The sequence below is a fragment of the Lissotriton helveticus genome, chromosome 2_1 (assembly GCF_964261635.1).
Source record: "Lissotriton helveticus chromosome 2_1, aLisHel1.1, whole genome shotgun sequence".
Lineage (NCBI taxonomy): Eukaryota > Metazoa > Chordata > Amphibia > Caudata > Salamandridae > Lissotriton > Lissotriton helveticus.
The window spans coordinates 69,023,934-69,050,819 of NC_136059.1; the positions used below are offsets into that span (position 1 = coordinate 69,023,934).

General features: G+C 41.6%; 1 protein-coding gene across 1 annotated transcript in view; it reads right to left on the bottom strand.

Moving 5' to 3' along the window:
- Positions 1–623: 623 nt before the first annotated feature.
- The window catches only part of LOC144817716 (uncharacterized), a 79,397-nt gene continuing 53,134 nt past the window's right edge, over positions 624–26,886 (bottom strand). Inside the window, exon 2 of the mRNA XM_078674478.1 lies at positions 624–4,225. Coding sequence (XP_078530604.1) covers positions 2,540–4,021 — 1,482 coding nt within the window. The 5' untranslated portion in view covers positions 4,022–4,225 and the 3' untranslated portion in view covers positions 624–2,539. The remainder of the gene's footprint in view (positions 4,226–26,886) is intronic.

Consider the following 26,886-nt stretch of genomic DNA (forward strand, 5'->3'; position numbering starts at 1 on the left):
ACATGAGATCTGAGATGCTGAATGTCTTGTAAAACTACTACTTAGAGCTCATCTAGATAGGTTCTGAGGTACTTTGTTTCTTTTTCACTAAGAGGATAGCTCTGACTAGAAGTTAACATTGCTACTTGTTGTAGGTTTATGCGCCAATCAAATTCCTAAGGAGGAAATTTACTCGTTTTGACCTTATCAAACACATCACTGTAACTTCCATGCAATGGTGGTATTTAGTTTCAAATTCTTAAGGTACCTCAGCCCATACTACATGATGCTCCAACATGGGAGGTTTACAAAAGCTGGTCTGCAAAGAAAAATTTGAATTCAAGCTGATAGTAAGTTTTCCCAGTCAATTTTAGGATTATGGTAAAATACTCATGGCAAAATCAAAATATACCCTCACTGAGAAGCATGATTAAAATCAAAATACCATTGTCTTTCTGTCAGTTAGGAATAATCGTACATACTGGTCTTGCTTGCCATGTGATAGTAACTGAAGATAATTCTTGTCCATCTACTGCCAGTACTACTGTAGTCTCCAGCTTTTGTTTGCATACTGAAAAAAATAGGATGAAAGTGGTGTCTAAAAATAAACCAGTTACTCCAGAATGTAATAAAACTAAAAGTGCAGTGGTTACTGAGATTTTATTTTGAAGGTTACAGGCATGACAAGATCAGACTGACTAGTCTGCAAACATTTCATAAGTAAGGGAGACCAAATCTCTTTAACACTTGATGGAGTGATCTCCTCTCTGACCAAGAATGAATGTTTTCCTGATGCTCCAGTACTGGGCTTACAGAGACAATGACTGCTCTGGGAATTTTATTTTTAAAAATGCCCTGATTTGCCACAAGATAATCACTGATGGAATCCTTTTTTCTTTCTATTCATTAGACAAGAGTCTCCAAACACCCTCAATCAGCAGTGGTTCACTTCCTCTACTCTTCAAGGTGTAACACCACTATTTTAATTTGTCTTGAGATTTCGTACTACGATTATTTTTGGATCTCCTTTACTGCATTTCCCACATTGTTCAATGAGATAAGAGTCTATATTTAAAACTAGATCACATCCAAACAACTTTCAGGAGGGTTAACAACATGCGCTAAAATAGCCTTATAAATGAGTAAAAGCACAATACATCTGGTGGACTTTTTTGTAGTTAACATCCAAGCATTTCTTCTCTCTCTCTAATTAGTTATTGTTGTTAAGTTTAATTTTCCTGCCCTGTAATCTGTTTTCCTGCAGTACCATTAGAAAATTCTACTTACACTGTCATTAAGGTCTTGGCCAAGAGGGCCAGAGATGGATTATGAGGATCCATATAATTTGCTCAACGGGTGTAGAGGTCATGGACCTGTGTCAAAAATAAATGCAGGAATGGTTTGAACTCCATGAATATATTTGCCGTTTGATAACTTGCAACATGTTACTTTTGTTTCCGATTAATGTTGATTCGGTGAGCTATTACCTAAATTTAGCACCGTTAAATATCCCATTTCTCAATCGGTACACCACTTAGAGTTACAAAAAACATTCACCTGCAGCTATTTAATAGAATATTTGAGTTGGTGGTATCACCACAGCAACATCTAAAATGAAATTCATCTTTGTCCCCCAGTGTTTTGTACACAATCAGGTAAGTATAATTAACTATGCCAAGATGAAAAATCTCCAAGGAAATTTAAAGAGCAAACCAAGATTGTGATGCTGACTTACCAACAATGATGTGTAAAACAATCTGAAAGATAAGCAACGGTGCTAAATCGAGAATGTTCTTTAGTATTGCAATGCCCCTTGTTCTTTACTATTCTTCTCTTTCTGACTTTCACATGATTTTGGTACAAGGAAAAGTGATTTACCAGATTTATTTCAGTAAGGAACAAAGGAAGTAGTCTTTAAATACTGTTTTAACTAGGAATTAAAATGAGGAGATGGGATAATTAATGAAAAGGGACATATTTCACAACTAAGGAAATACTTTTTATTGCAACTGCAGGTTTAGATTAACAAGATATTCTTGTGCATAGTGAACCTGTCAAATTGGGAATAGAAATCATGCTTCTGGATGTGAGAGAAAAACACTTTTGGGAGGGATTTCAGCCACTATTACGCAGGATGTTTATTTGATTTATCTGTTAGGATTTGTTTGGAACTTTATTACGTATTCTCAAGAATCAAATGAGAGTACTAGGTGGCACTCAGTTGGACTGGGCCTACTTAGAAAGGCAGGGAACAACATGCCAGAATGGAAGGTACTATATTACAGGACATTAAGTTAGCTTGTGTTCGGCTCTGGTTTCAGCCCTTTCACCCACCAACTTTAACGAGGAAATAAATACTTTCTTACAAAGGGACAAAATAAAGATCAATTAGCTGCCAAAAACAACCGCTTGGGAAATAATGCAAGAAAGTAGTAACAGTTAACGGATCTATCAAACTAAATGTAATAGTATCGGTATCTACTGAAATTACTTATGTTGTACAGGTGTGCATTCACCGGTGAGTCATCAAGCATGAAGTCCAGCAAAATGAATTCCACAGTTATAACACATTTTTTCTTCTTCTTTTCTTTTTGTCATGTGTTTTGAGATGCTTCTCAAGGACGGAAGATATGTGAAAACTCCTCGGGCACATAGTACATTTATAGGGTTGTTCACCTGTATGCATTCCTTCATGGTACAGTAGTTCAGTTGTCCTTTTAAAACATTTGCCACATTCATTACATTTATATGGCTTTTCTCCACTGTGGATTATTTGATGTTTGTGTAAGTATATAGTACGGCTAAAGCACTTTCCACAGATCTTACATGCAAATGGCTTTCCTTGTGTATGCGTTTCCTTGTGTCTTTTTAGGTATGCTGAGCTGAACTCCTTACCACATTCATCGCATGGAATGAGTTTTAAACCTTCATGTTGTTTCTGGTGAACAAGCAGACTGGATGACCAGAAAAATCGTTTCCCACATTCCTTACAGAAATAGGGTTTTTCACCGGAATGCATGCTCTGGTGTTTGATCAAGCAAGTTCGACGACTAAAACTCTTCCCACATGTTTGACAACTATAAGGTTTAACACCTTGGTGGACTACGTTGTGCTTTATAAGGTCCCCAGACAAGGTAAACCTCTTTCCACATTCTTTGCACGCAAAGGGTTTCTCACCTGTGTGTGTCCTCTGGTGCGTCACCAGGTGTTCTGACCGACTGAACCTCTTCCCACATTCACTGCATATATAGGGTTTCTCACCCGTATGGATTGAATTGTGCGATTTAAGGTGGTATGCTCGCCGGAAGCTCTTGCCACATTCATTACATCGATATGGTCTATCTCCTGAGTGTATTCTTTGGTGAGTAATGAGAAATGAAGACATTTTGAATTTCTTTCCACACTCGTTACATTCATATGGTTTATCTTCACTGTGTGAGCGCTTGTGAGTGGCCAGATTTGATGACTGGTTAAAACATTTTCCACATTCATTACATGTGTAAGGATTTTCTCCAGTGTGTATACGTTCATGGGTAGTAAGTGATGACTTTAGTCCAAAGCTTTTTCCACATTCTTTGCAAGTATGTGGTTTCTCCCCAGTATGTATGCGCTGGTGAGAATTAAGGTGTGATCCCTGGGCAAAGCACTTACCACATTCAGAACATACATGTGGTTTCTCACCAGTGTGTGTTCGCTTGTGAGAAAGAAGGTGTGCATTCTGTCTAAATCTCTTTCCACATTCACTACACTCATGTTTTTTCTCTTGTGTGTGCGTTAGTTGGTGTGTTCTGAAATGTGCTAGCTGAACGAACCGTTTGTTACATATGTTGCAAGCATATGGTTTTTCCCCTGTGTGTATTCTCTGGTGGACTTTAAGGCTTGAAGAAAGTCCAAAACATTTTCCACATTCCTTGCATGAATATGATTTTTCTTTTGTGTGCACTATCTGATGAATGAGAAGTGATGCAGTTGCACTGAAAATCTTCCCACAATCAGAACACATAAATCGTCCTTTTATAGCACTCCTTTTTCTTTTGGTCATTTCTCCTACTTGGGTTATATCAGAAGCTCTAAAAAGTTGGGTCCTTGCTCAATAAGAGGCCTTCGTTGTGAACTGTTGGGCGCTTAAATGGAGTTCATTTTCTTGTGTTGATAACACTTTGCCTCCTCTTGAAATAGATGGCGTGGCTCACATTTTTTCATCATTCATAATTCCTTTTCTTCGGTGCACTACTGACTGTCATCTCTGTTGATGGAAAAAAAAATAACATTAATTCAGAAACTCGTAATGCATTTATAACAGCTACTATTTAGTTTTCATGTCTAGTTGATTAGTAAGGATTTAAACAGTCACAATCACTCCCATTTAGTGTGCAAGACTGTTCACATTCTTTTTTGACTGTACTAATCACATTTTAGGAGTCAGTAAACTTTCACCAACTCCTAAATTTAGGACGGTTATCAACATATGGAATTGGGTGTGCATCCCTCCCAAATACCAATTTGGTATGATATGTATGAAAGTTTTGCAACTGAAACATGGTCACAAAACACTGAAAAATAACCAACTACTGAGTTAGTGTGGTAATGCGTTTGCAAAAGGAAAGGTGCCCCTAGAAACCCTAGCCCTTTGTGTCTTAAAGAAAGGTTTGTTGGGCAGTAGTAGGCAGTGGTCAAGAGGGACCACTACCAACTCTCGAACAAACATTTTAAAAGAAAGAAACTTTTGTTTTTAAACACAGTCCCTTCCTTTTAAAGAAAACATGCTCCATTAAAAAAAAAGTAATTCTGCTTTAATAAAAGCAAATCACAGGGATGGTCGTCTGCTGTCCCCCGCAAGCCATCATCCCTGTAGTGGCTTCCAATCAGTGAGTCATAATTTCCCTGCTATCTCATTAATCCTCATATAGTTGGTGGGATTATGACCCACTACGATTTGAAACTTTATGAATCAACCTATTATTCCTATGATCTTATAAGTTCGCTACCATCCTAGATGCACAGAGGAATGTATTTGCTAAATGAAGTGATACAAATGTGTTTATTTATATCTAATCACCCATTACAGTTTGAAAGTTTTTTGCTTTTCAGCTAGCATTGATAACATCTTGCCGGTTAGCTAGTTGATGCACACCGCTAATGTCTTGCTCTTGGTAGAGACAGTATTGCTCTTACAACGGAATGCATCATTAACTATAACGTCACTGTAACCTTCGTTTTTTTGTGAATTTCCAAGGTTTTTTAATTGTATTTCCTAACTGTAAGCTTTGTGAGTGAGTGCATGGGTGTCTCAGTGGGTGTGTGTATCTCAGTGGGTCTGGAAGTAGCTGCATAAATGTCTCACTAGATGCATGAGTGTCTGAGTAGGTCTGTGAGTGGGTACACGAGTATCTGAGTGGGTCTGTGAGTGGGTATGTGTGTCTCTCAATCAGTGTGTGAGTCAGTGATAAGAAAAATTGGTAGTGGTGTTCCCTGGAGGGAGTAACCGCATCTTCACATATGTAGTAAGTAGATAATGGTCACCGGACAACAGTAGAGTGGAATATGAATAATCCAAACTGAGTGCTACAAGGACCACTGTCACTCACTACCCGGGGTGACTAAATGCAAATCCAAAGGATTTGCAAAACAAATATACAACAAAATGGGTCAAGTGCACTATCCTATGTCTAGTAGCAAGGTTATGACATGTTAATCACAAAATATTTATATCAAAAAGATGATAGTAATATAACACATGGTCATCATCTAGTTTTCTTTTATGAGACAGGAGAATCAAGCCAAAGTTCTTTTTGAATCCGTTAATCCATTTATTCAAAAACACAAATTTTCTCATCAAAGGAAACAGCCAACACGTGTTTCGTTGGTACAAGTCTGTAACCACGACTTTTTCAAGGCTAAATGGACTAGTTGATGTTGTATAGCAAGAAGAGTGATAATAGTGGGGTGGATCACGTCCTGATTCAGTGAGACCCAATATGTGTCGGTGGACACAAACAACAGTGGTTGAAAGAAATGCCTTTGGTGAGACGAGGGATGGTAGAAAAGATATCAGCTGGTGTCCAACTCTGACAAAACCGTATAATCCGCTAGTAGAATTTGAACAGTATCGAAAAGATGTAAATGTAAATCATAACAGAAGATCAATAAATAAAACAACATGCTTGTTCTTGCCATACCTGCCTTGCCTTCCGTTTGGATTCTTGCTGCCTGCACACAAGCCAGAAGCCACCTTTCGCGACACCCGCTCCGCGGGTGCCGCTCATCACTAGCCCGACCCCGTTCTCCCTGGTGTGAGCATCCACAGTCGGTGGAAAGGAAATCCAGCTCCCAGGTCGAGTACAGCGGGGGTTAACAGCGCGGCGAGCCTACCGGGGGACTGCGAGGACCAGCAGCCTCAGCTCCTCACAGCTGGTGCCTCTTCCCCCGGCGGCCACGCCCCCAGCCTTCGGCGTTATCAGCGCGGGGCCTCCAAATCAGTGTGGGTGTTCTTGCCATACCTGCCTTGCCTTCCGTTTGGATTCTTGCTGCCTGCACACAAGCCAGAGGCCACCTTTCGCGACACCCGCTCCGCGGGTGCCGCTCATCACTTGCCCGACCCCGTTCTCCCTAGTGTGAGCATCCACAGTCGGTGGAAAGGAAATCCAGCTCCCAGGTCGAGTACAGCGGGGGTTAACAGCGCGGCGAGCCTACCGGGGGACTGCGAGGACCAGCAGCCTCAGCTCCTCACAGCTGGTGCCTCTTCCCCCGGCGGCCACGCCCCCAGCCTTCGGCGTTATCAGCGCGGGGCCTCCAAATCAGTGTGGGTGTTCTTGCCATACCTGCCTTGCCTTCCGTTTGGATTCTTGCTGCCTGCACACAAGCCAGAGGCCACCTTTCGCGACACCCGCTCCGCGGGTGCCGCTCATCACTTGCCCGACCCCGTTCTCCCTAGTGTGAGCATCCACAGTCGGTGGAAAGGAAATCCAGCTCCCAGGTCGAGTACAGCGGGGGTTAACAGCGCGGCGAGCCTACCGGGGGACTGCGAGGACCAGCAGCCTCAGCTCCTCACAGCTGGTGCCTCTTCCCCCGGCGGCCACGCCCCAAGCCTTCTAATACAAAACAAGAGAGCCCCATACCGCACAGCGGGACGCACGCAGGGGCGAAGACTGGGCAAAGACAGGGCCGTTTCAGGCCGAGGAAGACCGGACCGGGCCATCCCCCTTGGTTGTACTTGACACGTTAACACAAATTTCTAGTGCATGAATATCTTGCAACCCACCTTATATAATCATGTCCGTCCGGGAAACAAGAAGTAAGTCCACTAAAAATGGGAAAAAGCCCACAGGAACTCTTGACGATTTTATCACAAGAACTAGTCTATCCATTGATAATGAAATTACTAAACTCCAGCATAGAGTTTCCCTGGAGTTAGAGTCCGCAAGAAGGCTATCGACTGAACTGGCATTAAGAAAAAAATCTTCACTTGGTAGTATTGCAACTGCGAAAACTCCTGAGCGCATCACTGGCCCTGCACCAATTATTACCCTGGCAGAAGTGCATTCCATTTCTGAAAACTTAGCTTCCCCTGTTAATTGTGACTCAGAATGTTCAGGCCCATTAGCTAGTATTACATCCGTAAATATTCCATCTACTGTTCCATTGATTGAGATCATCGAGGGTGAAAAGGTGTTAGGAGATGCAACTTCGAATAATATCCAGGGAGCTGCTCAAATATCACCTAAAAATAAACGTAAACGTAAAAATCCATCTGTGTATGCCAGGAAGAAGGCTAAGGTAGCTTCTAGTCAATGTGTTACAAAGGTGGTTATCCAGCAACCTATTGCTACTGCTAATAATGTGACTGGCCAGACGACCCTCGATGTACAAAGCAGCAATGCCAATACTGAACTACCCAATCTGGACCTAATGGCAGATAATTCTGTAGAGATGGGTGAGAAAACTTCCACATCTTTGGATGCCTTACAAGGGGATAGGGAAGAGTTTCTAAAAATAGTATGGGAAACGTTAAAAACACTTCTCAGGCCATTAGAAGTCAGACTAACAGGCATTGAAAATCAATTATTAGAGGTGGAAAAAAGGGTTATAACGCTAGCAAGTTTAAGCCTCAATGGGAATAATACTTCCACACACATTCCGACTATGGTCTCTTCGAGTTCTTCGAACACAAATCCATGTAATACACAGCACCAAAAAGAGGGAGTAGCTAAAAATACAACTAAAAAGCCGTTAGTTAATACTCAGACAAAATCTATTATTATACCCCCAAATGTGCCACCGGATAATACAACTAATAATTCCTTGTCGAACGGTTGTGCTCAAGGCAAAAAATCCCATTTAGCAAATGTTGCTGGTAATCAATCTGCTGTGTCCAAGACTCCTGTTTTGCAGAAGCATCCATTAATCACTTTACCCCTTAATAACCATGCCACTGAGGGCCCTAATACTGATAGATCCTTTGCTAACAAAACAAATTCTCACAACTTCCATGTTTATAAAGGAGGATATATTGATTTGCCCCCTGAAGCCAGTCCCTTTGACATCGTCCTTACTGGGGTACCCAAATTAGATAATCAATATGAAGAGAACTTCTCATCGCTTAAAAACAAGGTGATCTCTTGGTTAAATTCTAATAAACCAATCCCAAATCAGATGAAAAGTAAAATCCTCATGGTTTGTAGGGTACCATGGGTTGGTCCAACTACAAAGTCGATTTCGGGCGACTGTATAGTCGTTTCATTCGAAGAACCCCACAGTGCTGACCAGATTTGTGCATGGAAATCGTATGGAGATTCATCATACATCGTGGCTAGACCCTTATCGTTCTTTTACCCACCTCCGAGGCCCCGAAATTATGGGACTAGCTGGAATACCTTTACCCAATACCATGGCCATGCGCCAAATCTGGCAAGACAGACCGAGGACTGGAATCCCCACTTTCAACAGGTTCAGCTGCTTAGATGCAGTTGACTGACTTGAGAGTATGCCAAATTGTATTTTAAAGCTATACGACACCTTTTGCACATTGGGTGTTAGGCGCTTTTGCTCCAGTCAGGGGAATAATAATCAGAATAGGAAAATTCGTCCAGCACTGAATCAAGTACACCATAATACACATAAGGGTTGTTTCGGTAGAACAACTAGTACTGCATCAAGGGTTTTGGTTACCAACGCAGTGAATCAAATAGTTGACTGTCAGTTAGAAAGTGCAGCTCCATTGCTCGAACCTAGACTGCCCATTATTGATCGTGTTCTTTCTGATAGTGGCCGTACACCAAAGTTGTTTTTCCTGTCTTGGAACATTGCGGGAGTAGGCAAAAATCTGAAAGACCCAGAATGGGCAGATTATGTCGACTCCAGTGATGTTTGTTTACTGCAAGAAACATGGGCCATTGACATTCCGCACTGGATGGGGTTTAAAACTTTTGGTAATGAGGCCGCGCAGTCTGAAAGGGGAAGGCCGTCGGGGGGATTACTAATATGGCTCAAAATCACTTTAGCATTAAGGGTTGAATCCATAGACACAGGAAGCCCTGACATTTTAGCCTTGAAAATCATCACTGCAAAGGGGTATGATTATTATATTGTTAATGTCTATAATAGACCTATAGGCCGCTCAAGGGTTTCTCCAACCTTGGAAATCTTGGACTCCTTCCTGAAAAGAGTGGTTGGTGAAGTCCCCGTAATTCTGGGAGGTGATTTGAATTGTGACTTTGAACCGATGTTCGGAATCGCTGAAGTCTTTGAGGATGAAGACCAAGCTTACAATATCCCTCAGCTTGAAACCTCAAATCACGTCCAATGTACCACCTTGGCGGTCCAACTACTGAGGTGAACAGTTGATCATGGCCTCAGAGCATGTAATGGCCGTCTTCCGTCGGATCTAACAAAACAGCCAACATATGCGAAGTCAAAAAGTAGGCTAGATTTTATTCTTGTTTCACAAAGCATCTGGCACTTTATGATTGACTTTAAAGTGACACACAGGGAGGAAATCGATCACTATCCCTTGGAACTCCACATTGATGCATACATGCTTAGTGACATCCCTGCACCTACATCAAGTGAAGCTGTATCTGATGAATTGTGTGATCATGTGCACATCAACAACAATAGACGTGCTTTAAAATGGCCACATCTCTTAACCGAAGGAAGGACTTTGGCGTCAGTTTACTCGCTCTTTGACACGACCTTTGCGCCAACGGCTGGACATTCCTTCTTACCTGAGGACTACGATCATTTTATTGAACTACACAAGATCTTTTTTAAGGAACTGCGAAATTACATGTCTAAACTGCCAAGGAAAAGACAACAAAATGCACGGGTGGGGTACCACGGGAAACTATGGTATGACCACTCATGTAGAATGGCTAAGAAGAAACTCCTATATGCTATTAAGAACAGCCCTAAAGAAGATATAAGACTTGCAAGGGAAGAGTATAAATCTGTCCAAAAAACGTCCAAAAAATCGTGGGAAGAGTCGGTTTGGGCGGACATGTTGACTGCGGCAAAACTAAATGACAATGTTGGCTTTTGGAGGTTAGTCGCAAATGGGGGGCACGCAGGCAGAGTAGTGAAGGACACGTTTATAGACGAATTGACCTGGGTGACACACTTTACCTCCTTGTATAAACAATATGGTAGTGGTGTTGAGGAGATTCCACTGTTACTTCCACCCCCTGAGTGTTTAGACTTCACCCTGGATGAAACTGAAAGGGCAATTAATGAATTAAAAAATAGCAAAGCACCAGGCCCTGATAAAATACCGGGTGATCTCTACAAGCACGAAACCGAAGTCTGGGCCCCTTACATAAATCGTTTGTTTAATGCCCTGTCCAAAAACTGTAGATTTCCGGATAGTTGGCGTGCAGCAGAAGTTGTGCTAATCTTTAAAAAGGGGAATAGATCTGCTCCTTCAAATTACAGACCTATTAGTCTAATGGACATCCTCCAAAAACTTTATGCCAAACATCTGCTATACCGGATAAATGATTGGCTGGAGGAGTCAGCAATTATTTCCAAATTTCAAGCAGGCTTTAGGTCCAAGATCAGCACCCTTGACCAGGTCTTCAGATTTTGCTGCATATATTGGAAGTACGTATACATCAGGAAAGGTCACTTGTATGTAGCGTTTGTTGACCTGAGAGCGGCTTTTGACCTTGTTCCACGCAACCTGCTTTGGAGTTCCTTAAAGAAAGCCGGTCTGCCAGGGAGTCTCCTGATACAAATAATTGAGTTGCACGCTAGAAATCATGCCAACATTAGATGGGGTCCAAATGGTGAACTGACTCGCGATATTCCAATTGAACGCGGTGTCCGGCAGGGATGCGTTTTGGCCCCCACCCTATTTTCTATATTTGTCAACGATGTTCCTGATCATCTGAACACTTGTAATAATGATTCACCACAGCTTAATGGAGAGAGAGTGCCTGCGCTGCTCTTTGCGGATGATACCATCCTAATATCCCAGACCAAGAAAGGCCTCCAGGCGCTCTTAAACTCCTTTAGTAGCTACTGTGTGATCAAGGGTCTAGAAATAAATGTTGACAAAACGAAATGTATGGCATTGAATCCTAGCAGACTGGACAGAGGCACCTTGACTATGAATGGCCATATTTTGGATTCTGTTAATAATTTTTCTTACTTGGGGGTGGTGCTCGACACAAAGCTATCATGGAAGGCCCAAATTGAGAAAAGTAAGGTGTCATATGCTCAAAATGTTAAACCTATAATTAATAAGTTGAATGCTAGTACAAGCAAGAGTGTAACACCTGTACTTGAACTCTTTAAATTTAAAATCCAATCTGCCGCCCTATACGGAGCTGAGATTTGGGGACCATGGGCTAGGGAGAGCTTTCAAGGTATGGACAACAAATTCATGAGAGCAATCGTAAGGGTTCCCACTAGCACACCACTAATTCCCCTTCAATTCGATTTGAATTTTAAACGTACCGATCATCTAACTATTATAAGACCGGTATTGTTCTGGATTAGGATTTGGTCCACCCCAGAATTATTAGATTACAGAAATAGCCTCCGCGAGATATTGAATCTTGATTCTTTTAACTCTATCGTATGGTTTAGACATATCCAAAAATGGCTCTCAATACTAGGCCTATATTCGATGTGGGAAAATCCCGACAATCTACCACCTTTTTCTAAAGCCATTGTAAAGAGAGCATTTTGGTCTCACATAGACAATAGGGTTGTATCTGGAAATAGAAATGGGACCTTAACCCAAGATTTCTTATCCTTTAAAAATGAACCCTGTTTTGAAACCTGTCTGGATGAAATAGAGCCCCCTGTCGCTAAGACGCTCTACCTGAAATTCAGGTATGGGAATCTTATGCTGAACTCTAACATAGAACGGTGGTCAAAGAAAACATTGGAAAACCTAAACAACAAAAGTAAGATATGTCCTATGTGCTCAGCCTCATGTATAGAAAACGATGCCCATATGTTGTTCACATGTAATGCGTACTTAAAAGCTCGCAAAAAATGGCTGAAACCCATGTGTGCACTTCTAGGAACTAGATCTAGTCTTATTGCCTACAGAATCTTAAAAACTAACACAGCCCAGGTTATTGTGTTTAGTGTCAGCAGGTTCCTTCACGCTGTATATATTGTTCGGAAGAAATCGGGTCAAATGCTTTGAGTAGTGTTATTTCCAAAATCTATCTTCGCTTTTAAATGAACTAAGTTTTATTATTATTGATGTAAACTGGTTTTGTCCTTGGTCTTAAAATTGTTTTAAATGATTTGATGTACGTACTCGATATGTTTTTTTCATGTTTGATGTATATATATATATATATATGTGCGTCTTTTATGGCCTGCTGGCCGAAATAAAGATTTAAATGAAATGAAAACAACTTGCTATAGAGAAGCCTATGGGAAATGCAAATAGGCCGAAATGAAGTATGGCAAAGAACAATTAGAATATCTGGTGAGGAAAATATCTAAAGAACAAGTTGGTTATCAGGAATATGTGCAGAGCCAGAAGTTGCGGCCGGTGCCAATGGGGGACACTTAGCACACGCACATGGAACTAACGAAGTCACAAAAGTCTGGGATTAAGAATCGATGTCCGCATGATATTTATTTTAACTAGACGAAATCAACCTATTATTCCTATGATCTTATAAGTTCCCTACCATCCTAGATGCACAGAGGAATATATTTGCTAAATGAAGTGATACAAATGTGTTTATTTATATCTAATCACCCATTACAGTTTGAAAGTTTTTTGCTTTTCTGCTAGCATTGATAATATCTAGCCGGTTAGCTCGTTGATGCACACCGCTAATGTCTTGCTCTTGGTAGACTAATACCAAAATAAAACAAAATTGGCTAGGCGCACAGCTGAATATGAAAGGTAAAAGTTAGTAAAAGGTAAATGATGGTTCTTAGATTTGGGTGCTCAATCAGGTGGTGTAACCGGCCTAGTACACCAAATAGAAGTATATGGAACTGCGCACAAACCAGCGTGAGGTGCGTCCCTGTAAATATAAGCACACCTTGGTGGTTCGTCTGTGTGGACTGACTCCAAATAAGATATAGTTCACTTTTTTTCGAATTTCATGAGTATACTTTTAATATTTTGTAATTGTTTCAGTTCAATAAATCAAGGTTCATTTCATTTTTCCACAATCTAGTTCTTCAAACAAAAAATGCCATTGCTCCAATGCATTTCGGGCATTGCCCTTTCTCAGGGAGCTCTGTTGGTGAAAATGATACGTTTAAGTATATGCTATGCAATAGATCAACACGTATTGACATACGCAAGTTAATAACTGAGGTAACTTATTCGAAAATGCCGATGGAACAACATAACAGTCTCAGTGTGACCCTGATGGGCACAAACGTTACCTGACAAACAAATTCATAAAATTAAAAACGTACCGGGTCTTGTTTGAAAGTGTTAGCGGGTGTTGTGGAGATCTGTCGGGAAATAAATGAACGGGCTGTTAGGGTGGTGAACGGGGAATGGATGCGTGATGATCGCCGAGGGGCAGGGGGTACTTAAACGTGACTTACTTCATGACGAAGACGGTGTTCGTCTAAATGGGTACGGCTTGGGCTCCGATGGGGTCTCGAAGAACAGAGCTGGTGAACGCGCGGGTGTTATTTGAACAACTCGCCGGAAGTGAAAAGGTTCAGAGGACGGACTAATTTGAAAAGCGAAGGGAAACTGGTGGCCATGTTGGAATGGGGAAAAAACGGGTTGAGAGTGGTGAAGGAGGGAGTGGGGTGTGTCATGTATGTTGGAGTGGAGATGTCAGAATAACAAATTAAGTAAACATGTAAATTAAACATATAAATGCGTCCGCATTATTTCGCAGTGTGTCAAATAACTTTGGATAATATTTACAGAAAGCTGCTCAGTTCAATACGATCATTTAGCCCGAAGGGCTTCAATGACTGAAGGTGATAAATCCAAAAAGTTTCCCTTTGCAACAGGGTTCTGTTATTGTCTCTTTCTTCGTTTTTTTCAACCATTTCAAGAACCATGTATTTAAGTTGGGCTATGTTGTGCCTAAGTTCATTGAAGTGCATGGCAACACTTGAGTGTTCGTTTTTGGTCCGGATGTTGGACTTATGTTCATTCATTCTTGTCTTTATTTTTCTTGAAGTTTTCCCGATGTAGATCTTGCCACAAGGGCATTTAATTAAGTAGATCAGATTAGTCGAATCACAGGTGGCGTTGACCTTTAGTTTGACAATATGCCCCTTCATGGGGTGATTCATCTGATTTCCTCTAATGACGTTGTTGCAATTGTTGCAGTTGTAACACGGAACAGTTCCATTGTATTTGATGGGTACTTGGGGCTCTTTGGACAACAATTCTTTGAAGTTAGATGAACGGGTGTGAGCAAAAATTGGTGGATTGATGAACAAATCCTTAAACTCAGGTTCAGTGGCCAAGATACGCCAATGTTTGGTTATTATCTTTTTGAATTGTCTGCTTTGGGTGGAGTATTGGGATACCACTACCATTCGGTTTTCATCCTTTTTTTTGACCCTGGAAAGGGCTTCATTACGTGTAATGGAATTGACTCTTGTTTTTGCAGCCGTTATTGTTTCTTGAGGGTACCCTCTTTTCAGAAATCTTGTTTCCATTTCCTCAATGCATTTGTTGTATGTGTCCGCTTCTGATGTTATTCGTTTCACACGTAACATTTGGCTGTATGGAAGATGTTTTTTTAGTGAATTCTGATGAAAACTTGTGTAATGCAACGTGTTGTTACGGTCTGTTTTCTTCCTATATAGGTCTGTTATTATGCGCCCTTCTGATATTTCAACTGAAACATCCAGGAAGTTGATAATGTGATCACTGATCTGCCAAGTTAGTTGGATTCTTTCGTCTCTCGTATTGAGTTCACTCAGTGCCGATTCCAAACTTGCTCTTGTGTGGTTCCAAATAAAGAATAGATCATCTATGTAACGTACTAATAATATAAATATATAACTAACGTAATATAAAAAGTGGGTGTGGGTGTGTGCGCGTGTGCGTGTGTGTGTGCGTGTGTGTGTGAGTGTAGGTGTCTGTGTGAATGTGTAAGTAGCTGTGTCAGTGACTGGGCCACATATATGAAAAAACATATAGGAAACAATTCATAATTGACTAAATACTTATAGAAACATGTACAAAACCATGAGAAATTATTATTAAAAATTCATTTTGAATTCTTTAGTCTATATTTCTATTAAAAAGAAAGGGAAACAATCTATATACATATGCACATCAATTAATAAGACACCAAGTATTATATCAATCTCCTGTTAGGACAATTGTTAAATGATATAATCCGGTCTTTGAAGTATAGTCAATGATCTATACATACATTATTTTCATCAATCCAATATCTATATTCATATATCACATTTACAATGAATGTCCAAAAAGTAGGGGGGGTGGGGGGGGAAGAAATACGAAAACTGGGATTCTAATGCATATATATTTCATGGCTAATAATAAAGTCTACACGTGTTTCGGCCTTGGGCTTTCATCAGGTAGCCATGCAATTGTGCAATACGAAAAATAAAAACAGGGGAAGAGTATTATGGGAGGGTATCGGGGGTATATCCACAGGGGGTACATGTAACCAGTCTTACTTATAACACAGTATGTACATTATAAATACGAGACGTTAACTATACATATTTACATTTGATACACTGTCACAGGAAGTGCACTGTGAAAGACAAAAATTGTCAGAACCAGGTAAAAGGAGAATAGTTACCACAACAGTTTTGTCAAAGAGTGACGATGAGTAGGGAACAGCCAAAAATACCCACAAAGCATGAAATGCACCCGTAGCTAGATATAGTGTGACGTGCTTCACTGTGCTCGATCGGGATGGCAACTGAGAGCTGTGGTTGGAAGGCAGAATCTAGATAAAATCTGCATCCAGAAACCATAATTATTCCTGAATTCTCAATGATAGGTGTAGGGCCGAGATGGTCTAAGGAGGCGAACATACTTACCCTAACATAATAAGTCAATAGGGGTAAAGGTGGTGGATTCTTTCTGTACAGCGATATTCCTGTAATACCAACAAATGGAATGTGCTTTACTATGAACCAATAAGGGTATAGCCGTTTTATCTTACAAGGTAACCTCATTATCCTACGGTATATTATCTGTCCAGATCACGTCCATCTATTTACTTGTCTAATGGGTCTATATTGCAAACGTATTAAATCAACCCTATCACAGAACAGCGTGCTTTATATCGCGTGTTCACTCACTAGCGTAATTCTGTGGAATGTGTATTATAAACATCATTTCCGTTTAGACGATGTTTAAAATGAGCCGCCTGGTTTACCTAATATACAAATTCCATTTATGCCGTTAAAAATATCGCCTAACTTAGATATAACCCTCATGAAATATGCAGACGCTGCTAGCGCTCTATCTATATGGCGCAATAATGTGTCTCTTACCTTGAGACGATAAATGAAAACGAGATGTGGCACAGAGGTCGTCCGGAAGACGTGGCACATGCTAGCCGGTTACAGAGAAATCCATCTTTTAGCCTCTGCAATGTTTCCAGGTACGTGAGCAGTGGCCTCCGCCTATTTCTGTCAGATGCACCGCTGCATCGTGGTTAATTCGCCGCGCAGTCAAACTTCACGAATGATGGAAAGTTCAGCCTTCCACACCATTAAAATCATTAAAAAACTTCTCCCATACCTCCCATCCTCAGCCGCTAAAACCTTGATCAGCACACTCATCATGTCCAAAGTGGATTATTGCAATAGTTTATTCGTCAATGCACAAGAAAGAGTTCTCAATAAACTTCAGCTAGTACAGAACGCAGCAGCTAGGCTTCTGACAGGCACTCCCAAATTTAGACCCATCTCCAAAGTTGTACGCCAACTCCATTGGTTACCGGTCAGAAACAGATCTAAGTTCAAGGCCATTCATTCCACCGGACCGGATTTCCTTAAACAATCCCTTCGCCCCTACAATCCTCTCAGACAATTACGATCCTCCACTGCCAATCTCCTGATTGTTCCCCGCACAAAGAAAGTGTCCTGGGGCGACAGATCTTTTCTCTGTGCCACTGCCAAACTCTTGAACAGGCTCCCCCCCCCATATCAAGACTAGCCCTACAATGCTCACCTTTAGGAAACAGATAAAGACTTGGCTTTTTAATCAATAATCCAGTGTAACTACCTATCTTGCCGTCAGTCCTTAGCGCCGAGACACCCTTGGGTAGTTGTGCGCTCTACAAAATGCATAAATAAATAAATAAATAAATAAAGATGCTGCCCAATTTAAATCTCAAACTGGTTGAGTTACGCATGTGTGGAACTGAGTAGCCCCCTGCTAGTGGTACGTGCAATAGTGCAGCAAAGCTAAAATGGGCGCCAACTTAGTAGAGTACCTTGAAACGGTTAGAGAACCAGACTGACAGGGTATTTTATTCCGGGATCATATACCATGGATTATTTTTTTTAAAAACTGTAAAGTGCAATGAGTAAGGAAATAACAAAAGATATTAAACAAGAACAGAAAAGATATATATATATATATAATTAAAGCAAATAACAATACTAGAGAAAGAATGCGGCAAAAGAAGTGCATTACCACTCTACTACTATGAACGATGAAGTAATCCATATTCTGAATACTCGATTGCTAGTTCTTGATAGCTATGGAGTTTGCTTAATGTAGTATAGAAATGGAGAGTTGGAATCTGACAGCTAACTGTGTAGTCAAGAAGCACCCTTATATTTAGCACAGAAACTGCATATACACATTTAGCTGTTGTTAATTCTTACTGCCTGCGCCCAGGGTATTTCACTGTTCATGCCCTTTTTGTAGGTGTCTAGGGTGAATATCCAAAAGATCTCCCTGCGTTTTCGAATTTCTGTACCTGCAGGACCATTAGTGTGGATTTTCTCAAGGATAAGCCATTGAATATCCTTTGTAGTGTGATTTGCATCCATGTAGTGTTGAACAAGAGGTGCATGGATTTTCTTGGTCCTAATTGCGGACCTATGTTCAGTGAAACGTGTAGCCATGGACCGTGAGGTTTCCCCCACATATCCCTGTTGGAAAGGGCATACGATTAAATAAACTATATTTGTCGTTTTGCAGTTAAAGATTTCAGGTTCACAATTAATTTTGATTATGATTTGTACGGGGCTGACGTGTACTTCTAATATTTATAGATACCCCTGAGGAAGGTCAGAAGTGAGACCGAAATGCATTGGGTGAAAATATGCAGGAGGAATGGAGACAGATTACGTGCCTGGGTATAGGCCCGGATGGGCAGTACCAGTGTCATTTACAATGCTTGAAAAAAATTGCTTTCCATTTCCTTGACGTAACGGATAAAACTGGATGAACTATGCAAATAAAATTAGGATGAACTTTGACAAAATTGTTGAGTACGAGTAAATATTTCGCAAATGTGCAAAAGGATGTGCAACTCACAGTGACACGAAAACATGCGTGTCACTCTTCTGGGCTGATTATTTCAATACACGCTTTTGGAACGGAGCGCGAATGAGTGTATGCACGCCAAACTTGAATAAGAAACGCAAAGGAATGAAGTTAGAAAAAAAGAGGTGTGCTTCAGACCCTTTGCAGTGAGGTTCACACTAATACCATTAACTGAATATTTTTGGGTTTCAATAGCAAATGGGCATGCTACACATGACATACATTTGTAGTTCCCTACCCCAGTAGTGACACCACTAAGTGTAGTTTGTGTGGGTTCTTTCACTTTGGTTGTCATGCGTGAACGTGTGATTAAGTCTTTTAGATTTTTGTATTTGCGGTGAGCAAACAAGGGTTTAGGTATTTGTACAATTCTGTCCCTGGTTGCATTGACGATATGACGGATTTTGTCATTCATTGTAGAGTGGCTGGTGACAACCACCAACCAATCGTTCTTTTTAGGTGCCTTAGGTGTGAGCAGATGTTGTCTATCGTAGTATTGTGCTCTTTTGTAAGAGTCACATACTAATCTGTTCGGATATCCTCTAGTGATAAACTTGGCCTTCATCTAGATGGCCTTGTTGTCATAATCAATCAAATTTGTGCAGTTCCTGCGTAATCGCAGGAAGTGACCGAATAGTATACTGTTTTTTTGTGCCGTAGGCCGATAGCTGTTGAAATGCAGAGGTGTATTGCGTGCAGTAGGTTTAATATATAAATCTACCACCAGTTTTTGCTCGTTTGTTTTGATCATTATATCCAAAAATTCTACCTTACTGCTGCTTGCTGTGAAAATGATGTTTGTCTCACAGAAATTTAACCAAGAAACAAAATCAGTGAGTCCATCAAGATCACCAGTCCAGATGAAAAAAAAGATGTTTTCTATATATCTAGACCAACTAGTGATGGACTCACTGAATGGTGCTATCTCATTGTATACAAATTTGTGTTCATAGTGTGCCATGAATATGTTAGGCACTGTGGGGCACAAGAGGCCCCCATGCCTACACCCTTGGTTTGCGTAAAAAGCGATCCATTAAACTCAAAAGTATTCTCCTGTACAACTATAGTAAGGCAAGACATCACAAAGCCTTGGGGCGCTCAACATTGAAGGATTCAATGAACCATTATACAGCCTCCAGGGCTCCAGACTGGGGAATGTTGCTATAGAGAGCCTCTATATCCATCGTTACCAGAGTTTGCGTCTTGTCATTAAAGGTAAGGTGTTCTACTCTATTAATGATATCCCTGGTGTCTCGTATATATGATTGGATTTTAGGGACATTAGGTTGCAAAATTGCATCCACATATTTAGAGAGGGTCTCTGTGGCTGACTCTATAGTGGTTACTATAGGTCCGTAAGGGGGGTTGGTGCTGTGTTTGTGAATTTTTGGAACCCCATATATTGATGCCATTCTTGGCTTGGTAACATTGAGATATTGCCATTCTTTTTCACATATTAAGTTGCCATCTAAAGCTTTAGTGGTGGTTTCGCGAATACGTTTGGAGACCCTTTAGGTGGGGGTCCAGTTGGATCGGAATGTAATGTTCCGTATTAGGTAGCATTTGCTCCATATTGGTAACATACTGGTTGGTATCTATAAGGACGATGCCTTCGCCCTTGTCATAGCCTTTGACTGTGATATTGTTGTTTTGAATGAGGTTATGTAGGGCTCTGTGTTCCTCCTGAGTGATATTATATGTAGGCATAGGAATACATTTCAAGGCAGCAGTGAGTTTGTTGAACACTACATGTTCAAAGATGGCAATTTCTGGGCCAACTTGTTCCAATGTGGGAACAAATGTAGAAGCAGGTGCAAGACCTGATCTGTTCTCTGTTGGTTGACTTTGATTAGTTTGTCCCGCAAAAAACACATGCAATCTTACTTTGCGAAAAAAGGCTAATAGATCTTGAAAGATTACGAATCAGTTTGCTCTTGTGTGTGGAACAAAGGACAGACCTTTTGTAAGGAGAGATTCAGTATGACAGTCAGTCACCTAAGTGCTGAGATAAAAAATAGGTATTTCACTTACTCGGGCCAATATTGGGCATGTCTCTTAACCAGGAATTGAATGACATCTTGGTATCTGGGCCACAACAGGAACATACTTTTTTTGCACAAAATATCTAACCAAAATGAGTACTTTCTACTGGTTAAATACTAAGTGCTACCTTCTTGGATAAATGTCTACTGCATACTCTACAGTACATCTGCCTTTGTATAATACAAATTTAGGCAGAGCCATATGTGGGAAGCTTCCAAGTGATTTTGCACATGTGTATACTTGTAGTAATTTAATGGGAGAACGATGGACTCTGCTCTCACCCGGTAAGGACAACCAAGAACCGGCTCATCACAATCACTTCAGGTTGCATTCCAGTACATCAACGATGCACTCACCTCCACAAAGCATTTTGGGTCGTCTTTCAATGTGGAATTGCCGTCAAGCCCAAGAAATCATGATCATTTGACATTTGCAGCAGTGAGGCTTCAAATGGGGCTCCTGCTATATAAGTGCTTCCCATTGAGGAGAGCGGCTATGCCCCACGGCTGATTTAGGCTCCGGGGACCCCATCCCCTGGGGCCCGGCCACATCTGCCTGGTTGCCCTGGTCCCACACAGGTCATCCAGTGAGCATGTTGGGGACTGCGTGGCTGGCCCAGCCGGCTGCCCGCCTCCTGCAGGAGCGGTCATTGCTCTCGCACACAGAGAGCAGCTGGAAATGCAGCTCCCTGTGTGCAGGAACAATAGTTTTATCTCTTTCCCTGTCCACATGTCTGCAAGCTGAGAACGCGATGTAAACTCTGCATCCAGCAAGCGAGAGCAGTTTGACAGCTCCTGCTTAGTGGGAGCGTAGTGTTTGCTTCTGCTTGGCGGGAGCTGTCAGCTCCCATCAAGAAAAGGCAAACAACTAACTGCTGTTTGCACTGAATAAAAGAACTTAATCAAGGATCCAGAGTGAGTGCGCTTTTCAAAAAACCTCTGAGTGCAGAGGTGTTGTGCTGCAATATTGACCGGCTGCCCTGCCGGAAAAAATACGCACTGCCCCACACGAGGAGCACCTAGGTTCTAACAAAGGGCGTTGGAGGAGATTATATATAATAGACCCCCAGCAAATGAACAAAAGTGATCATTCCAGCCACAACCTCCACTAGTTCACCCTCTATGATACAGACAACCAACATTCTCCTACCCTCTCTCCTAAATAATCGTGTCAGAAAAAACTAACAAACAGCATGGGGAGTCCCAAGAATTTATTTGCGTTCAGGGATTCAATACTGGTGGGAGCTATGCCGATCGGGTGCCCACACTCAGTTGGATGTATGTCAGTACAACGCAATCTAAAAGATCGCGGTACTTGACAACGCGGGCATTACAACGCAAGTCGTTACAACGACTTGCATTGGAGGGCGCGGATTTTGGAATATTATAATTTTATATTCCAACACCAGTCCACGTAACAGTAGGGAAGGTGTTGGAATATAAAATTACAACATTCCTTGCCCAACAGCGCCATCCAGCGCAAGTCGTAGTAACGACTTGCGTTATAATGGCATCGTTGTAAAGGCACTGCGGTGTAAACACCGCGTTGTAAACGATGTTAACCCCCCACTCTGATGCTGATACCCCAGGGCAGGGTTAAGTGGCCACACCCCAAGGGTAAGGCAGTCTGACGAGGCGGCAAATTAGAAAATTGTTTAAAAAGCAGACACCCAGGTCCCATAGCCAAGGTCCATTGGCCTGCTATCCGATCACCAGGTCAGAAGGACCAAATTTTCGGGCATCATGTTTCTTTCATGGCGTGTAGTCCCAACAGCACCCCGAAAACGCTCTACAAGCCTCCGAAGCAATGAAGGCTTCACTTTTTAATTCTAAAAACAAAACCATCCTCGGTGATGGGAACAAATGTTCTTCTTGCGCCAGGGATGGTAAGACCATATAACTGCACTGCCCCCACATGTGAAAGTTAATAAGCTACAAGGCCTCCGCATGATGATGAGTTTGAGGCTCCAGTTGGGGGTTCGCTAGGGTGGCCAGGCATCCCGGATTACTGAAGAAGTCAAATTTTTTCCACTAACTGACCCAGCAGATTTTTGCAATTGTTTGGGTCAGGTCCTGGTTTTCAGTGTGGATTGACTGCAACCAGTGAAGGCACTTCTTTGGTACATGTATGATATTAGGTACCAGAATTGATTTTCCCTAGCGCCTTGTCTATGTTTTTATACTGATGGACGCAGTCATTCAGTGCCCTCAGATCAGGCTGAATTAGGAATTATTCTATTTATTTTGCAAAATGTCCCGATTTTTGGTTTTATGTGTTCACCTTAGCTTTCGCCGTGCCGGAGATCAACAGGATGTGCGCCAGTTTTGTTGTGCAACGCACGACTGTACAGATGCCAGCAAACAAATTGGGGCAGCGGGCCCACCAAGAACGCAAAGAGAATATGGGCTGAGGTCAAAGGGAGGGGGTGCTGAAACTTCCATGCCTCTACCCCGGCTCCAGATGGAACGCAAGGTCCAGGTGAACCTCTACTAGAACCACCGCCGTTCAAAGCATATTCCAAGCTCATTGCACCAGCCTTGCAGCCCCAATCCAGGAAACACCACCCTGACTTCGAACCCCAGGGGCCAGCATAGATGGGGGCCACAGGGAAGCATCTGACCCGCTCCCTGCGGAGTAGGGGAAAAATGAATTCTGTAAGACTGCGGAAAATAAAAAAAATGAATGAAAAAATGAAATGGAAAAAAAAATGAATGAAAAGAAAAAAATGAGCAAAAAGTAGACGAAAAAGAAGTTTCAAGACACAAAGGCGGGGTTGAGATTAGATATCTAATGCCACGAGGGAGGGCTACGGGACACACTGCGTGTCAGGAACAGGGAGAGCACAAAATATCAAGCGTGTCCCTGGGCATTTTGCAAGCACCAGTCACACCAACAGCAACTCGCCCCCCCCTCATCCCACATTTCAGCGCACATGTATCACACGCAAAGCAGCATGTGTAACTGGGAGTAAACTGAAACTGGTAGCCCCAGGAGGAAATAGTCTCGGGAAGGGGCCGCGCAGCAACCACGCTCTTATGCATGCCCCAGATGAGCCCTTGTCAGAAAGGTAATGACACCCATAGAACCCCTGCTGAAACCACAATCTATCCCTCCCAAAACTCATGGGAACTATACTCCAAATACCAAACATTGATTCGACCTACAGAGCCAAAATGTTGTATAAGACTTCGAAACGGTGAAGCACCTTCGCCCCGCATCCATGAGTCCGCATGCTGTCACAACGCCGTCGTTAGAACGACCGCGTTGTGACAACGCAAACCATTACTCTGCAAGTCGTTACAACGACTTGCGGAGGGGGGAGAAGGTGTTGGATTTAAAATCCAACACCTTCCCTAAAGTCTGCACAGACTGGAGTTGGAATAGTAAATTTTACTATTCCAACATCCAGCACCCCCCCCCCCCTGCGCAAGTCGTTGTAACGACTTGCGGAGTAATGGTATGCGTTGTCACAACAAGGTCGTTGTTACGACCACGTTGTGACAGCATGCGGATTCATTACTTGCGGAGTGAAGAGGCATATTTCCCGGAAACACCCTAGTAGGATGAGGGGGGGGGGGGGACTCAACAGCTAATAATATAATAGGATCTGTCATTCGAAAATTTTAAATACTCCCCTTTACTCCACTAATTACTGACAGATGCACCCAGCAAGGATCACCTCCCGATACCTCACTGGTAGCCTGATGGGATCACACCCCTGTGGCAAAATACAGGTTCCCCAAAAGCCATTGAGAACGGAGCATAATGTTTAATTAACTGCATTACCAACAATGGTCTTAGTCAAAAACAGGTAGCAGCAAGGACAACGAAGTGCACCAACACGGCTTGTCTTCAACACCCACCATCCAAAGGAAAGAACATGGACTAAACTTTCACAAATGGAAGAAAAGAGCCACAGGGTGAAGTCTGCCCATCACCCACGACCCTCAAAGGGGATGGAAAAAGTGTGTGGGTGCACCGTTCCAATGTGTTGGCGAGCCCTTCCATGACGACATCAGCCATGTAACAAATGCTAACTTGTCAGATAGAAAACAGCCACCAGAGGAGCACAGATGACTCCCTGAGGACCCATACGAAAAACTGTTTTTTCACCTTAAACTGTATGCATACTTGTAAGGCTATGTATGATCTGCCTATTATGGAATAGTCCCACACTTGAGCACTACTGAGGAACTACTGAGTCAAAAGAAGTTTAGTAATATGGAACCACAGTGCCGCGTAGGGATCTCTCATATGTCACATTCAATTACACCAAGCTGAACACCAGCATCGCACATCACCCATTTGCATACCACATGGTCCCAGCATATGAGCTCAGTTGGCTCTCAAGCATCAGCCAAGTCATGTTATGTCAATGTATTCAATCCACATGGGGTAGGTGCGGACCGGCTTTACTTATCTCAAGAAGTGGACCCTAAGAAAGCTAAATGTCTTCCATACCTCTACCTTTGTAGGATAAGGGGTAAGATCCAACCAACAAGATTGAACCCACAGGGTAGTGATGGAGCGAGATAGAAAACAAAATTTTGTTTAAACTCGCAAAGTCACATTTCCATAACATGAATAAAATTATTAATGATTTGTGATATGTTGTGCTAATACAACCTAGATTAAACTTTACACGTGGGGGGACTAACATGTGTGCTCATAAATGTGCATAAATGTTGCATCTTTTTGTTCGTGCAAAATAATAAAATAATTTATTGTTTTCGTTTTTGTCATTACTAACTGCTGCATATTTAAAATAAGCATGTGCTTGTTTTGCTTATTCTTGTCTGTATGATGTCATTTCTACTATTCTAGGTGCATATGGGTCTCATAGAAAAACGGAGACTGGTAAATATAAACGCTGCTTTATTTGTTTGCAATGGCTAGGTAACATTTTGATTAATCGGGTGGGTTAATTATTTAGTAAACCATGGGGTGGATACAGAATATACTTTATTTCTTACATTAATACTTTTCTTGTGTTTGTTTTATACTAGAAATCATAAGTTGCCTGCTTTTGAGGCCTAATTATTTGAGCCGCACAAAAAGAGCTAATTCATATTTCTGCAGAAAGTCACGAGACGCCCATTCTGAATTAAAACGTTTATTGAAGCTGTATTCACAAAGCAAAAACTGATGAGCTGACATCATTATGTCGGACATGGCCAAGGTCGAAAGTGAACTTTTTGTCAGTCCTTAACTTGGCATCCGCGGAAGTTGCTCTGAAAAGCTATGGAAGCTGCGAGGATGATCTGTTACAAAGTTGCAATAGCAGGAAGCCTCTGGCTTCACGTGGAAGAGACAATGGTCTTTGTAAGACATGATTTTGTGGAACTTTTTAAGAATCGGGTGACATGTCACTTGTCACTCTCAGCCAATGGGACGTCGAGTATTTCTGAAAACTTTCCTTTGCTAGTTTAGTTAGCGTAGAAAGGTATAAAAAGTCATGCCCTTAGGGTTGGGCTGGCTGCTGCTTTCTGACTTTCCGATGAGGGTGATGTGCTGCTGGACTTTGCGTGGAGCACGTAAGAATCCTCAAAGAACTTTACTTTAATTTCTGTCTATTTAGCTCAGTTAGGGAAATAGGTTTTAGAAATGCTAAACTTTATATAATTTCTTTAAACTGATTCAATTGCTTAAATTGTACTTTTCTTATTTCTTACCATCATGCTTGCTTTATTGCAAATAAATTTCATTTATAAAACTTACAACTTATATACCATAATTTAGAAAATAAAATCTTACTTTTGACAAACAAGCTGGTCTTGGTTATTCAGAAGTGTAGGTTACCATTAGCTAGATCACGTCGCCTATGGTGGTCGTTTAAATGGTTGGGTTTTATTCTAATGACAATATTCTTTCTGCAAATGTATAAAATGTTTATAGTTTGTAAATAA